Below are 13094 nucleotides of genomic sequence, written 5' to 3'. Positions count from 1 at the left end.
GCTCAATAAGTGCACACTAGCCACAAAGCATCCAATCGGCTCTTTCAAGAGAAGAAACAGAAAAGACATATAATTCATTAATTCCTTTTTTTTTCAAACTAAGAAACTCCAAAAGAAACAAGGCTGTTTTTTCCTGCCCTTTCTCTTTCAGAAAGGGAGACTCAGATAGCCACCCTCTGGGTGGGGGAAGGAAAGCACAAGTCAAGTCAGGCCCCCGGATGCTGGGTCCAGGCCTGCTGCTGCCCTTCCCGAGAATGCTGGGGGTGGGCCTGCTCTAACCCCTCCCTCGGCAGCCCTGTGTTCAAATGCTCGGTGGAGGACGAGCCAGATGACCTCTCCACTGCGCGACTTCCTGCCCTGAGAAAGCTGATCCGCCCTGTGCGAGCCCAGTCAGCCCGTCCTCACCAACTGCAGGCTCCTGCGCACGCAGCGGGCATTCAGTAAATAGTTGTGGCATGAGTGAACGGACTCAATTCGGACCCCAACAGCCCAGTAAGCCCCAGCGCCCGCCGCCAAGTTCAGCCAAGGGCAGCCAGGCACGGGGGCACAGCAGGAGGAGGGCAAGGCGCCCCATCCCCAGAATGTGTCTCTTCATGGGGCCCTGCAGGATGGAGGACCGAGCCGCAGCCCTTTCCTCAAGGTAGAGACAGCACTCACCCTGCTTCAGCCGCGACCTGCTCTTCTCTACCCTCTTCCTCCCAGCCCCCTCTTGACTGACACCAATGCTGGCTCTGACATGATTTAAAAATAGATATTAAGACAAGGAAGTTTAATTTTTAATGCTTTGGAAAGGAAGCGAACACAGAGCTAGCATTCCCTCATGGACACATTCCAGGGTCTCGGAGCATCGGCCAGGCCCTCCACATGCCCCCTTTCCCCCAGCAGAGCCATGCCTGATCCACCCCAAAGATCTGCTCTTAGCGGCCCTCTGGGGATACGGCGCCTCACACCTGAGCACTTCCGGAAGCCTCTCAGCGCCTCCGGCTGCTCCGCTCACCCTGTAGCTCCTACTCAGAGAAGCCAGGTCTGAACCCCAGCTCCCCGCCCAAAACGCTCTGTCCACGTACCAGTTCCATTGCCAGACTCCCCAGGACATCCCAGGCCGTCCAGCACAGACTGTGCATGGACCCCAGTCCCGGGCACCACGGACCAACAGGGAGCCATGAAGACCCTGACAAGGCTGCCGAGCCTGTACTGAACACGTGTCTCCAACGTGGCTAGACAGCCTTAACCGAGCTGCCTGCACCCAGAGCGCAAGGGAACAGTCTGAGAGGGGCTGGGCCGCCAAGGCCTGACCCACTTAGCGGGTAGTCAGGGGCCCTACCCAGCACCCTGGCCGTGGCAGCCCTGCAACAACCTTTCCCTTGCTCTGGTAGGCACACTGGACACTGTCTCTTCAGCTAATTGGCCTTTACGAAGGGAGTGATCCACAAAAAAGAGACTTTCCAGTGGGGCCAGAATGTCACTGCTCTGCCAGCCATGATTTGAAGTGATGGGACAGCTCTGCTGGCAAGCATGGAAAGTGACCATCATCCTGAGTAGCAATTATGCCAGCAACCCTAGGCCCTCCATATCAGACAGGAGTTTGATCCGGGTTGGGAGGAGCTGGGCTGGGATGACAATGTGCTATCCTGAGAAGGCGGAAACAGGCCCCCAGCACTCAGAGCCCAGCCCTATACTCTCTCTCTCCCCTACTCAGAGTTAAGAGCTTTGAACCTCCTTTGCCCTCCTGCAGGGGCTTAGATTCACTTATCTCTACCTGGAACATTCCACCCGACAGCCCCAGGAGGACCGAGATGAGGCTCAGTGAGGGAAAAGCCCCAGTGGTTTCCACTGCTGGGAGAAATATCTTGGGGTACATTTGACCACTGGTGGACAGGCCCCTCAGCATGGGGAAACTTCTGTCCCAATGCAGGCCTCCTATTTCCTATCCACCAAGAAGCCAGCTTCTCTTTGGCCCTCAGGATCACGGTGAGGTATGTGGGGGAAAGAGGAGGCGGGACTCAGTCAGGCATGACCACTGAGTCTCCGCTCCTCTATCCCCACCATCTACATCAGGCCCTCAGAAATGCTGCCCTGGCTGCCAACATGGCTAGCACCATCTAGTTGAAGCTAGCAGTGCCAGGAGCAGACCTGGACACCACCCCTCCCCCAGCAGGCGGGTGCCCAGCAGCCTGTAAGGCACCTGCCCTTTTCTTGGTACAGGGGAGGAGCACTGGGCACACAGCCTTGCCTCCCACCCAGTGATATCACCAGGCCCTCACCAACACCAATCCCCTAGAGGCTCCACCCAGTGGCAAGGGACCAGGGACTCATGCCTGTGCGGGGTTGCAGCGTAGGCCAGCTGCACCTCTCCTCCGCCGGGAATCCTCCCAGTGCTCCGAGGAGGCAGGGGGTGTGATGGCAGCGGCTAGTTTGGAGAGCTCCCAGGTAGACTCCAGGATCTATGGGACGCTCTCCATCTATTGATTGCAGGTCTGGGGTTCAACTCTAATGCCTCAGAAAAGCCTCCTGTTTGGATCTGAGCCATGAGACTGGAAAAACTGATAGCTCTGTAATTCCTAACAATTGCTCTGGAACCCCGAGGGCTCAGGCTCTGACCAGCCCTGCACACCTCCTCAGCCCACCCTCTCGCCTCCTGCCCCCCTCCCTGTGCGCAGTGGAAAGCAGAAGAGGCCTCCCACTTGCTCCCCACCAACCCTACCTGCCTTTGGCCCAAGCACTTCACTCTTTCTCTTCTCACGTGGCTCTTTCCTCTGCTCCTTCTCCTAGGTCAGCCGAAGCACGTGGCTGCAGGAGGTCTTTGGTGAAGGGGAGCACAGTGACACGCCATGACCAAGGCTGGCTAACACGTACCACACCTGCTCCTCTGCCTCCCAAGAAACACCGTGGCAAATGCTCAGACACACACAAGCATCTGTTCCATCTTTCCCAAGGTCTTATTTCATCATCTCATACGCTACCAGCATAAAAGAACTCAATTTTTCTCAGCTCGTAGCATGAGAATTCTGAAAATATTAAGTAATCAGAAAAGTCAGAGACTAGGAGAGAGCAGCTCCTCGCCTGGTAAGAGAGTGATGGTAGGTGCCTTCTAATTAGGAAGAGACAGCGAGTTCTCTCACTACAGACCATAAAGGAAGGCCATTTCCCTGATCAGCGCGTTACCTCTGCCAGGCTTGGAAGGGAAGGTGGGAGGAGCTGCTTGCCCCCCCACAGCAAGGTGCCAGGAGAGCCTTCACCGCAGGCAAGTTTGAGAACTAACTTCTTTTCTCGATCGAGTGGGACTTGGGAATCCCTACCACATACTAACAGATGGATTACTGCTCTCACTCTCCATCATTCACTCACAAACATTTAACGAGTGCCTATTATGTGCAGGGCGCAGACCACTGTTCTAGCCTGTGAGGAGGTCCCCAAACCAAGTTGGGAAGATCCTGGAGAAGAAAGGAGCCACAAGCAGTTATACCTACTCCGGCCAGCAGGTGGCGAGGTGGGGGTGGGGAGGAGCACTGCTGAATGGGAGGTACTGGCCAAGACACTGGGCATCCCCAGGAGGGTCTTTCTAGTAAGTGTTCAGATGCGCAGAGTGGGGCAAGGCAGAAAGTAGGCTGAGACTACGAACAAGGGCAGAGAGGGAAGCTGTACACAATGAAAGGGCAGCACTAGTGTAAACCAACAGGCACCAGGGAAATACACACCAGCACTTGGCTGATGCGGAGTCATGCTGGTCAATGAGTCAGAGACCAGGAGCACTTGCCCAAAGGCGGCCACAAAGTCATTCTTGATATTCCAATGGCTCTGCCCCAGGTTCCACAAAACCCTCACCACAGGACAGGTAATGTCCTGACAGCATTGGCTGGAGGGCCCCAGACCATGGAGACATCTAGGGAAATCCAACTCAAAAGGTCTCAGACCAGGCTCCTCAGCAGAGAGGCTACAGCCCGTGCCCCCCTGGGGAAGGGACTCCCTCCCCAGAGAGAGGGCAAGGATGCAGGAGGTCCCATAACTAACGAGGTGAGGACACGAGGCTGACCCCACTGGACTAGAAAGGAGATCCAGGACTGACGGGGTAAAGCCGCCTGGCCAAGGTCACACACAAAGCTAATGCAGACGAACACCCACCCCTCTTCCCACCTGCCCCTGAGCTCTCCCCTCTGTGGGAAAAGCCGTCCCCTCCCACACACCCACCCAAAAAAGTTTTCCAGTTAAAGCGGGTCACTTCACACAAGTGTTGAACACCCAAGCATAACAGCTTCCACCAACCGCGCTGTGAGTGGCCCTCCCACCTCAGTGCACCTCCTGGACCAAGGCCGCTGACAGCCTCCAGCAGGCTGGAGGCCAGGCCCTGGGGCAGAGCCAAACATCTGTGAGGACTACATCTGGGCTCTGGTGAACAAAGGCAGAGAAAGCAGTTGGAGCGAAGGAACAATTAGACACGAATTGAAGAAGTTTTCAAAGTGCCTAACTAGCATTTCTCGTGCATGTGCGGGCGCACACCCATGGCCTCCAGCATCACAGAGCACTGAGAACAAATCCATGCTGCCCCACCCACCGACACCCTCCCTAGAAAAGAACCTCTTACCAAGGATGGGGGCACTCCTGACTGTCTCCCTTCGTCCCTTCCAGTCTCTGGGGCCCCAGACTGGAGAGCTGGCGTCCCTGCGGGAACACATGGCCAGCCTGCTCCCTGCCCAGTCCACTGCAATCCCTCAAAAGCAGCTGCCTACCACGGGATGGCAGCATCCCTCCCACACCCTCCTCCACGCAAGCCCTAACCAGGGGCAGAGCTGCAGGCCAGCCAGCGAGTCCCTCTGCTCGGGACAGGGGCTCCTGCTCCTCTTCGTGGGATCCACTGAAAGGAGCGGGAGGCGGTGACCTCTACCGCTCCCCCATCTCACGCCCATAAAATGCTGCAGATTGTATTCTTGTGTATCCAGGGGGAGCACAAGAAACTCAGAAAACCATCCACATTTGCGCCTGTCTTCAACTCGGGCACAGCTGTTAAAAATTCTGCCCACACCTATTTCTGCAGAGGACCCTGCTGGAGGCACTTCCAGCATGGGTTTCTTAGGGGGAAGGAGCCGGCAGCAAACTTTGCCAGAGCTCCTAGGAGTAGAGGAAGTCTCTCCTGGAAGACACGCAAGTTGGAGCCTCCATTCAGCCACGGAAGAGAGAAAGAAAGAGAAAGATGCATGAGCGAGGGGAGAACACGATTTTTTAAAAACCCACTTACCGTTGTGCAGAGAGAGGAGCAATGCAGCACGGAAGAGGAAGAGGGTATCGCGCTATTAGCACAGCAGAGAAGAGAAGAGGAGGCCAAGGGAGAGAGAAACGGAAGGACTTACCCAGAATATCAAATTGAAGAGGAACATCATGTACTTCAAGCAGCAGAGGCAGCCCCTGGCCATGTTGCACTTCTTAAATTCTAGGAGGAAAACAAAGGACAGGTCCAGGTAAAACACCACGTACTTGCTGCCCTTGGGTGCATTGTACTTGTCAGTCTTAACGCCGGCCTCGGCGCGGCTCTGGCCCCGGGAGCCCGCGGTGCCGTAGAAAGCGCCGGCCGTGAAGCCGCGGCCGAACGGGCGGCCCGAGGTGGACGGCTTGGCAAAGTCCGAGTCCTTGCTATCCAAAGATGGACTCCGGTGGATCGAAGAATCCTCGCTACTCGACTTCTCCATGCTCGCGTCGTTCCCGGGGGGCGCGAGGGGCGGGGGGCATCGCTCCCGGAGTGGGACGGAGGGGGCGCCTAAGTCGGACGCGGGCTGCAGGCGGGCCGGCGGAGCCTTGCACGCCCCCTCTCTGTATCGGGGCGCACTCCGGACCAGACCCCGAGCTCAGGGGCCGCTACCTCTCGGACGGCGCCCCGCTCGAAGCCGGCTGGCTCGGGAGGGCTCTGCGGTGCGGCTCGGCTCTACGCGCGCTCGAGAACGCTCTCTGGGAACCGGCTCGCCTGCGTAACTTAGCGTCTTTGGGGAGGCTGCAATTGGCTTTCTCTTTCCAGAGCGTCAGCTTGACTCCCGGGTGCACCGGCCGCTCCACGCGAGGGGCAAGGGCGCCGGGATCCAGGCTCCCCGGGCACACCTCTCCCAGCCCAGCCCCAGCGCTGAGCCCGACCACTCTGCGGGCGCTCCGCGCCCCCTCGCCCCACGACTTGGCGGAGCTGCTCGCCGGCCCTGGGCGGCCCGGGCGCGCAGCAGGCAGAGCCGAGGGATCCGCCGCAGCTGCAACCGCTGGGCTTTCCCTACGAAATCCCAGCCCAGACTCCCGACTCCGAAATCGCCCGGAGCCCCCTCCCCGGGCCCTCGGCCCCGCCCCCTGCTTTGCATTCGACCAATGAGCGCCAGGCCTGCCCAGGGGGAGGCAGCCTCCCCCCTCCCCAATGACACAATATCTTTAATAGGATTAGCGTTCTGCTGTGTGCCTATACAAGTGCACTGCGAACCCTCGCTAAATGTCAAGGGCTCTGGAGCTGGGGGTGAACCAGAACCTTCATCGGAAGGCGCTGGTCTCTTCTATCGGAGAAAAGGAGGCAGTGAGAGAAGGGGAACGGCTGGAAGTACCAGAGACCGAAAGAAGCCAGAGGAAAGGTCTGGGGAGGACTGGAGAGTGAAAGAAGCGCGGCCACTGTCGAGCTGGCCGCCGCCCCCTGTGCACCCGGCGGCCTGTCCGACCCGAGGCATACGGTCTCCCGGCTACACACCCACACACGCACACCACGCTTTTGCACACGTGGGTCTGGCTACGGTGCGCAGGGAGAAGGAACCGCAGGGGAGGCGCGAGGTGTGGGAAAGGCGGTTAGGGCCTCGGTGGTGCGCGCGCCGCCCTCCCCGCCCCCTCCGCGCGCACGCACGCGCCGCTCCGCGAGGCTCCTGCAGCTGCGCGAGCCCCCCGCCCCCGCGTTCCCGGGTAGGACGCTGCGGGGCTGAGAAGAGTAGGTGGCCGAAGCGGGGTCCTGCCTTGCCCCTCCACATCCTGCCCATGCCAAGGGTGATGTAGGAGTGCTCCTGGACACAGCCTCGGGTCCCCTCCCTTGAGGACTGGGCGGAAGGGGCTGGTCAGGGAAACCGCATGAAGAAGGCTCTTGCTAGGGGCTTGGGAACATCCAGGAGGAGCCCTTCATTCTACCGTGAAACACTGCACCTGGGGCCGCGTCACCTGGGCTTGTGCAGAAGTCTGCACCGCCGACCTGGGGCGACCACAGCTGGCAAACAAAGACCAGAAGACTTAGGGGCGAAGAGCCCACCTCTCTTTTCCGCCACCAGCAAGAGACTGCTGAGAGCACCCGAGAGCGGGGCCTAGGCTATATATCCCCAGCACCTAACGCCGGGCTTGGCCTCTGGGAGGCGCTCGACAAGGGTGGCTGGATAGAAGTGTTCATGCCCCCCCTGGGGTGAGTGTGAAATGTCCTCCTTGGATCCCATCAGACACTTCTTCCACACCTGCTGTGTGCTGAGCGGGGGCCAGGCCTTGAGGAAACAGGAGGTGTGCTGCTCCCTGCCCTGCAGACACACACAGTCTAGTCAGGAAGACAGAAGGACCATGATCACCAAGGCGACGGGTGGGAACAGAGCTACCACAACTGGCTATAGCCATGGGGGAAGGGGACATTTATTCCACCAGAGAGACTTCAAGACTCACAAGTCTGCTGCGGCGGCCCCGCGCTGCTGTCACTGGCTCGGAGCCAGGCCTGCATCCGAGGCTGCAAGCGCTGGGATTCTGGGGGCGGCTCAGCTTCCTCAAAGGGACCTGCCGAGGTGTTACTGTCCCGAGCCCCTTCGCCAGACAGTTGGGCAGCCCAGAATTGAAACCTAGTGTGTGTCACAGCCACAGCAGCCTACTCTCTCCTGGTTGGGCACAGCAGTCCCGGGGTGCTGTCTACAGGTGAGGAGCTGACAGAGCCCCACCCCTTTTATCCTCTTCAGTCTCCGCGGCTCCTAGGGCTCCCGGCTGCCACTTCATTCGCACATTACTTCTTTGATTCAGGAGGGAGCAGCGTTTACCAGCTGGACGGGAGTCAGGAGACCGTTTTCCACTCTTAGCTCAGTGTTGAGCTGTGGATCCAGGGTAAGGTCGTTTGCCTTTCTGAGCTCCCATTTCCTCCTCTTAAAAATGGGGATTAATAGAGCCTCCTCCTAGAAAGGTGGGGTGGGGGGTGGGCACAAAGGGTGAAGTGGTGCACCTACAACATGACTGACAAACATTAATGTACAATTGAAATTTCACAAGATTGTTACCTATCAATAACTCAATAAAAAAAAAAATAGAGCCTCCCCCTAGAGGTGTTGTGAGAGTAGAGCGAGCTGGCACATGTGACAACAGTCCCAGGACTGTGAGCGGGGAGCAAATGTAAGGGGCTGTGGTTACTAGTCTCAGATGGGCACGTGGTGTCAGCAAGGGCCCTCCCAGGCTGGCCCCCTCTAATTTTTTCATTTCTCTTCTCCCTAACTCACGCCTTTTTCAGTGAGAATAGCCTCGCCGTTGTCCCTGGATCATTCCACCTTCATTCCCGACCATGAATGGATTTGTGCCAGTGACGACTTCCTCAGCAGGCAAGAGCTTGGGGGCCAGGGGTGGAGGACAACAGGCAGGTAGAGAAGAAGAGGAGGCTGTCCACTCTAACAGTTCTGCTCCCTCCTGGGCACACTTGTCCCATGGGGGCTGAAGTCCCACTCTTTAATCCATTAACAAGCTTCAGTGAGGTCCCATCAGCACATCCAGTTTTGTCAATATCAAAATAATAAGAGCAACTCAGATTTCTAAGTCCGCATTATATCCCGGGCACCGAGCTTCACTGGCAGTAACTCACAGAATCTTCAATGACAACCCTACAAGATAAGGTGTGGTTATCTCCCCCATTGTACAGATAAGCAAACTGTGCTTTCCAAGCCGGTGTTCTTTACTCTCTGGGGCTCTAAATCTAGTTCCAGCCCTTGGGAGTCTTCCAGTCTAACAGACAGAATCTAAAAGCGTAACAGGGAACCTGAAATTGCACATCCTGATGAGAAGTCATTAGAGAAAGGACCCTGAGTAAGGGGGAAAAAGGGAGAGGTGTGCTCAGGGCGGTGCCACTGGACCGATGACTGGCAATGAGTCCCCAAGGAGCTGGCCCTGAGTCACCTTACAGGACTGTACAAAGGGAGCGGGTGCAGGGAGAACGAAGTGTGCAAGACAGGAGGCCAGCCCATGAAAGGAGGCCGCCTGGACAGAGCTGGGAGAGGAGCTATAGGATACAGGTTTAGCCGGACAGCAGCCGTCCTCCTCCCGCTCCCAGTGGACAAACCATGCATTTGTAATAGAGCGTTCATCACAGGCAGGAGACTGAGCAAGCATCCTGGAAGATACAAAGATGAGGAAGACATGGCTACAGGCCTCAAGGAGCTCACAATTTAGCTGAAAAGACCAGCTTTCTACCTCCATTCCAGTCTGTACCTAGAGAAGCCCAAAGCAGAGAGACAGACAGCACATAAGATAACAGGACCAGCAAAGAGCTGTCCCCTGGAGAAAGGCTCTCTGGAGTGGGTAGAGAGAGGGAGAGAGGAGGGAGGGCATTCTAGAAAGGCATGAGGATGGTCTATTCAGGGGGCAGTGAGGAGAGCCTGAGTGAAGCAAGAGAATGTGCCTGTGAGTCAAAGTGAGCTCCTGTGCGAGGCCTTGCGTGACACATGGAAAGTGTGAGCTTCCTGAGGAGTGGAGGCACATAATAAAGCCGGGGTCCTAGGAAGCCGGGCCTGGCAGCAGGGCAGAGGAAAAGAGGAAGACCTGCTGCTGTGGCTGCCTCAACTTCTTAGATTTGGGATGCAGAGAGAAGCACCGGAGAGGAAAGGTGAGAGACGCCATCCCTCCTGCCCTCTCCTGACCCTCAGCCACTCGCCACGCTCAGGGGAGCCAGAAGGTACAGACTGCCCTTGAGGATCTCTGAGCATGGAACAAGGAGGAGCTGCCTTTTCTTTCCTTTTTTTTTTAACAACAAAAAAAGTGAAGCAAGTACAGAATTCCCAGAGGGGAGGAAGAGAAGTGAATACGTGAAATCAACATGCACCATCTCTGCTGAATGGCGCTGGGGAGGTGCAGGCCTCAGAGTAAATGCCAGGCTCGCTCTGCCTCTCCCGGAATCTCTCAGGCCTGCGGTGTGCGACAGAGCTCACTCACCCACAGCCATCGGAGCGATGGGCCAACACTGGTCACCCTTTCTGACCTGCGCTGAATAGTTCTGTATTTGACAGTGTGTGTAGCTCGTGAGGTATCCTGCACCTGGAGCCTCACCCAGAATTTAGGTTAGACACTCAATGGCACATGCTACCCAAAGAACATGTGAGATGGCCGCCATGGGAGGAGAAGGGAGACTCACCCCAAGTTTAACTTCTAAAATTGGGATCTTCTTTGGCAATTCAGAAAATGCTTCAATGGCTAAGCAGGCTGGAGAGGTCCCTAGCAGGGGGCCCACTTCCTGAGATATTTGCATGAAGATTCACTCGGCAGGGGATGGTGAGGGCCCAGAGGCAGGGGAGTCTCCTCTTTGCTATGGAAATTAAACAGCCAGAGCAGCATGTGGCACCACACTTGTCCAGGATTCCAGAAGGACCTAACAATGATGGTGACGGGGTCAGGGTAGAAAAGAAGTACTATGGGTAGCTTTGTTTGTTTTTTATTTATTTAGCTTCTGGGGGCAATAAGGAAAACAAACAAGTAGAGTTTGGCTGCTGTGGGAGGGGCCACAGACAGAGAGATGAATTGCTCACGACCGTCTACCAGGGGTGGCCAGGTATCGCCTTCTCTGTGGACAGGCTTGCTCCTCCCTCCTCAGGCCCCCCAGCTTCGTTCAGAGTGGACAATTCACCCACTTGCCTCTGCTCTGGCCCCTGGGCTTCTCAAAGGAGGCAGGGCTGTGTCTTAATCATTTCATCACACGCACACACCCTGTGCCTGTCACAGGGACCACCACAGGGTAGGGACTCAGAATGTGTGGGTGCGTAGAGGGAAAAGGAAGACCACCATGCCTAAGCCCTGAGTTCTCTCCAAGGACAGCCTGAGAGCCCCAAGTTCATTAACCAGAGGACGGGACCCAAGCCAGAAATCTATGGAATTGTTCCTGGAAAGCAGGCTATCCGAGCGCATCAGAACCCGACAAGAAAGCTCAGGAAATTTAAGTGCCCGGCTACAGATAACAGAGTGTAAAGGCCATGAGGTCACCCATTTTGTTCTCAGCCACATCCCCTGCACATGGCACAGCCTGGAATGGAAGATAAATGGACAGATGGATAAATAAACAAACTTATGGATCAGAGGGCCACTGTGGAGAAAGAGTCAGGAAAGGTAGGAGGTAGACAAAAGAGAAGACTGCAACAGGAGCAAGACAGAGGACAAGCTGCTCTGGGACCCCTCCCCATCCTGGGGGGGCCATGCCTGCTGGAGGAGCTCTAAGGACCATGCAGGTCTACCTCTAGTTGCGTCACTGGTGAACTCGTGCACACTCTCTAGTGCGGCAGCCATGTCTCAGAGCCCAAGAGCTGGCTGTGCTCAGCCCTTGGCAGAGGTCACCCTGGCTACTGAGAAGACAGGACTGTGAAGGGACCCTCGGCCGTGTGGCCACACTGCACGAGTGACAGATGAGCACACTGGTCAGAGCATGCACTGGCGATACTGTGGACAGTTAGCTCAGCTCCGAGAAACAGGGTGACAGCTGTAGACCAGCCATCCTACCCCTGACTGGGCCAAGAGTACTCAAAGTGAGGCTTCTAGATCCTAAGGAGCCAGGTGAGAGGCGTCAGCACACACCACCTGGCCTAGGAACCGCGGGGTCAGCAGGACTTGGCTCTGTGAGAGGACGGCATGTGCTCAGACCCTTCAGCAAGCCCCATCCACACCCACCACCCGACCCAACCGCAGGGAACGAAGCTCTGGCAGATACGGTTGTAGAAACATGATGGGCTTCGGGACTAGACAGATGTGTGTCCAAATCCCATCTGGAGTGAGTTATGCAACTGCTGGGTAACTACAACGACACCTGACCTGCTCTCAATCTCAGTTTCCCCAACCGTAAAGCGGAGATGATAATACACACCTTCCCAAGCAGTACGTAGGAAGGTAGAGATTAAAGGTTATGAATGTAATGCACAACGTCTGACACGGAAAATGCTCAGTGAACTGAGGCACTACTATCATTATCAACTAATTATTATTATAGTAAATATGTCCCGGTCCCCATCTAACTATAATGTAGTTGAACAGAAAAAGATACAAGAAACACATAATCATACAAATGTTCTGTGGCTCAAAGTCTAGGGCCGGCACTTGGAGCTCCTCCTCCTCAGCTCCTTCCTCAGGGCGCCAGCAGTCCTGGGCCCTCTTCTCTTCCGCCCCACAGTCCTGCATTTGCCCATCCCATCCTTCCAGTGCCATCCACATGCTGATGAGACCTGAGTGTTTACCTGGGCCTGACCTGTCTTCCAGCCCCAGGCACACACCCAGCTCCTACTTGGCACCCCCACTTGGCTGTCTCCCAGGCAGCTCCAATTGCACGCGCCACAGAGGCACTGACCTTGCCCCAGCCCTGCTCCCCTGGCAGTACCCTCCCCTTCTCAAAACACGGCCTAAACACTCATCCCATTGCTTAAGCCAGAAGCCCAGGATTACATTCTTGACTCCCCGTTGTCACTTGTCCCCACCTCCAATCAAACACAAGTCCCATCCAATGAGCCACCTTCTCCTCACTCCCTCCACAGGCGCTCCCTAGCCCACCCCCATCATCTCCTGTAGCCCCTGCAGCTCCTGGACACAGCGCCTTCCCACCCCTGCCTGAGCCGCTTCACAGGGCGGCCGAGCCATCCCCTCATACCGCTCTCCCACTTTAATCCCTCCAGGGGCTCCCCATTTACTCAGATGATGATCCTGTGTGTGCACGCACACACACTATTCTATTCTACCATTACAATCCAAAGTCCTAAAACAGCCTGGAAGGTCCAGTGCAGTTGGCCCCTGCCTACCTCTCCAGCCCCCTTCCCAGCCATTCTCCTCTCACTCATTATGCTCCACCCAGTGAACTCTCCAGGTTCTCTCTCCTCAGGGCCGTTGCCCATGCTGTTTCCTCTACC

At 56.5% G+C, this 13094-nt stretch overlaps 1 protein-coding gene and 1 long non-coding RNA gene across 12 annotated transcripts in view; one reads left to right on the top strand and one right to left on the bottom strand.

Moving 5' to 3' along the window:
- The window catches only part of TSPAN9 (tetraspanin 9), a 193510-nt gene that overhangs the window by 79132 nt on the left and 101284 nt on the right, over positions 1-13094 (bottom strand). For 10 of the 11 annotated variants that reach the window (XM_070270872.1, XM_070270876.1, XM_070270875.1 and 7 more), the window contains one exon: positions 5346-5425. In XM_070270872.1, coding sequence (XP_070126973.1) covers positions 5346-5408 — 63 coding nt within the window. In that variant the 5' untranslated portion in view covers positions 5409-5425. Of the gene's footprint in view, positions 1-5345; positions 5810-13094 lie in introns of those variants that run through there. The other variant, XM_023642992.2, reaches the window with a different exon arrangement.
- Positions 6343-12117, top strand: LOC138924758 (uncharacterized). Its single transcript, XR_011439942.1, has 3 exons — positions 6343-7884; positions 7987-8067; positions 8465-12117. It is a non-coding gene; the product is annotated as an uncharacterized lncRNA (long non-coding RNA).

This window comes from Equus caballus, chromosome 6 (assembly GCF_041296265.1).
Source record: "Equus caballus isolate H_3958 breed thoroughbred chromosome 6, TB-T2T, whole genome shotgun sequence".
Classification (NCBI taxonomy): Eukaryota; Metazoa; Chordata; class Mammalia; order Perissodactyla; family Equidae; genus Equus; species Equus caballus.
Note: the sequence above shows the minus strand (reverse complement) of the source record. Positions and strands in the feature narration are given on the sequence as shown.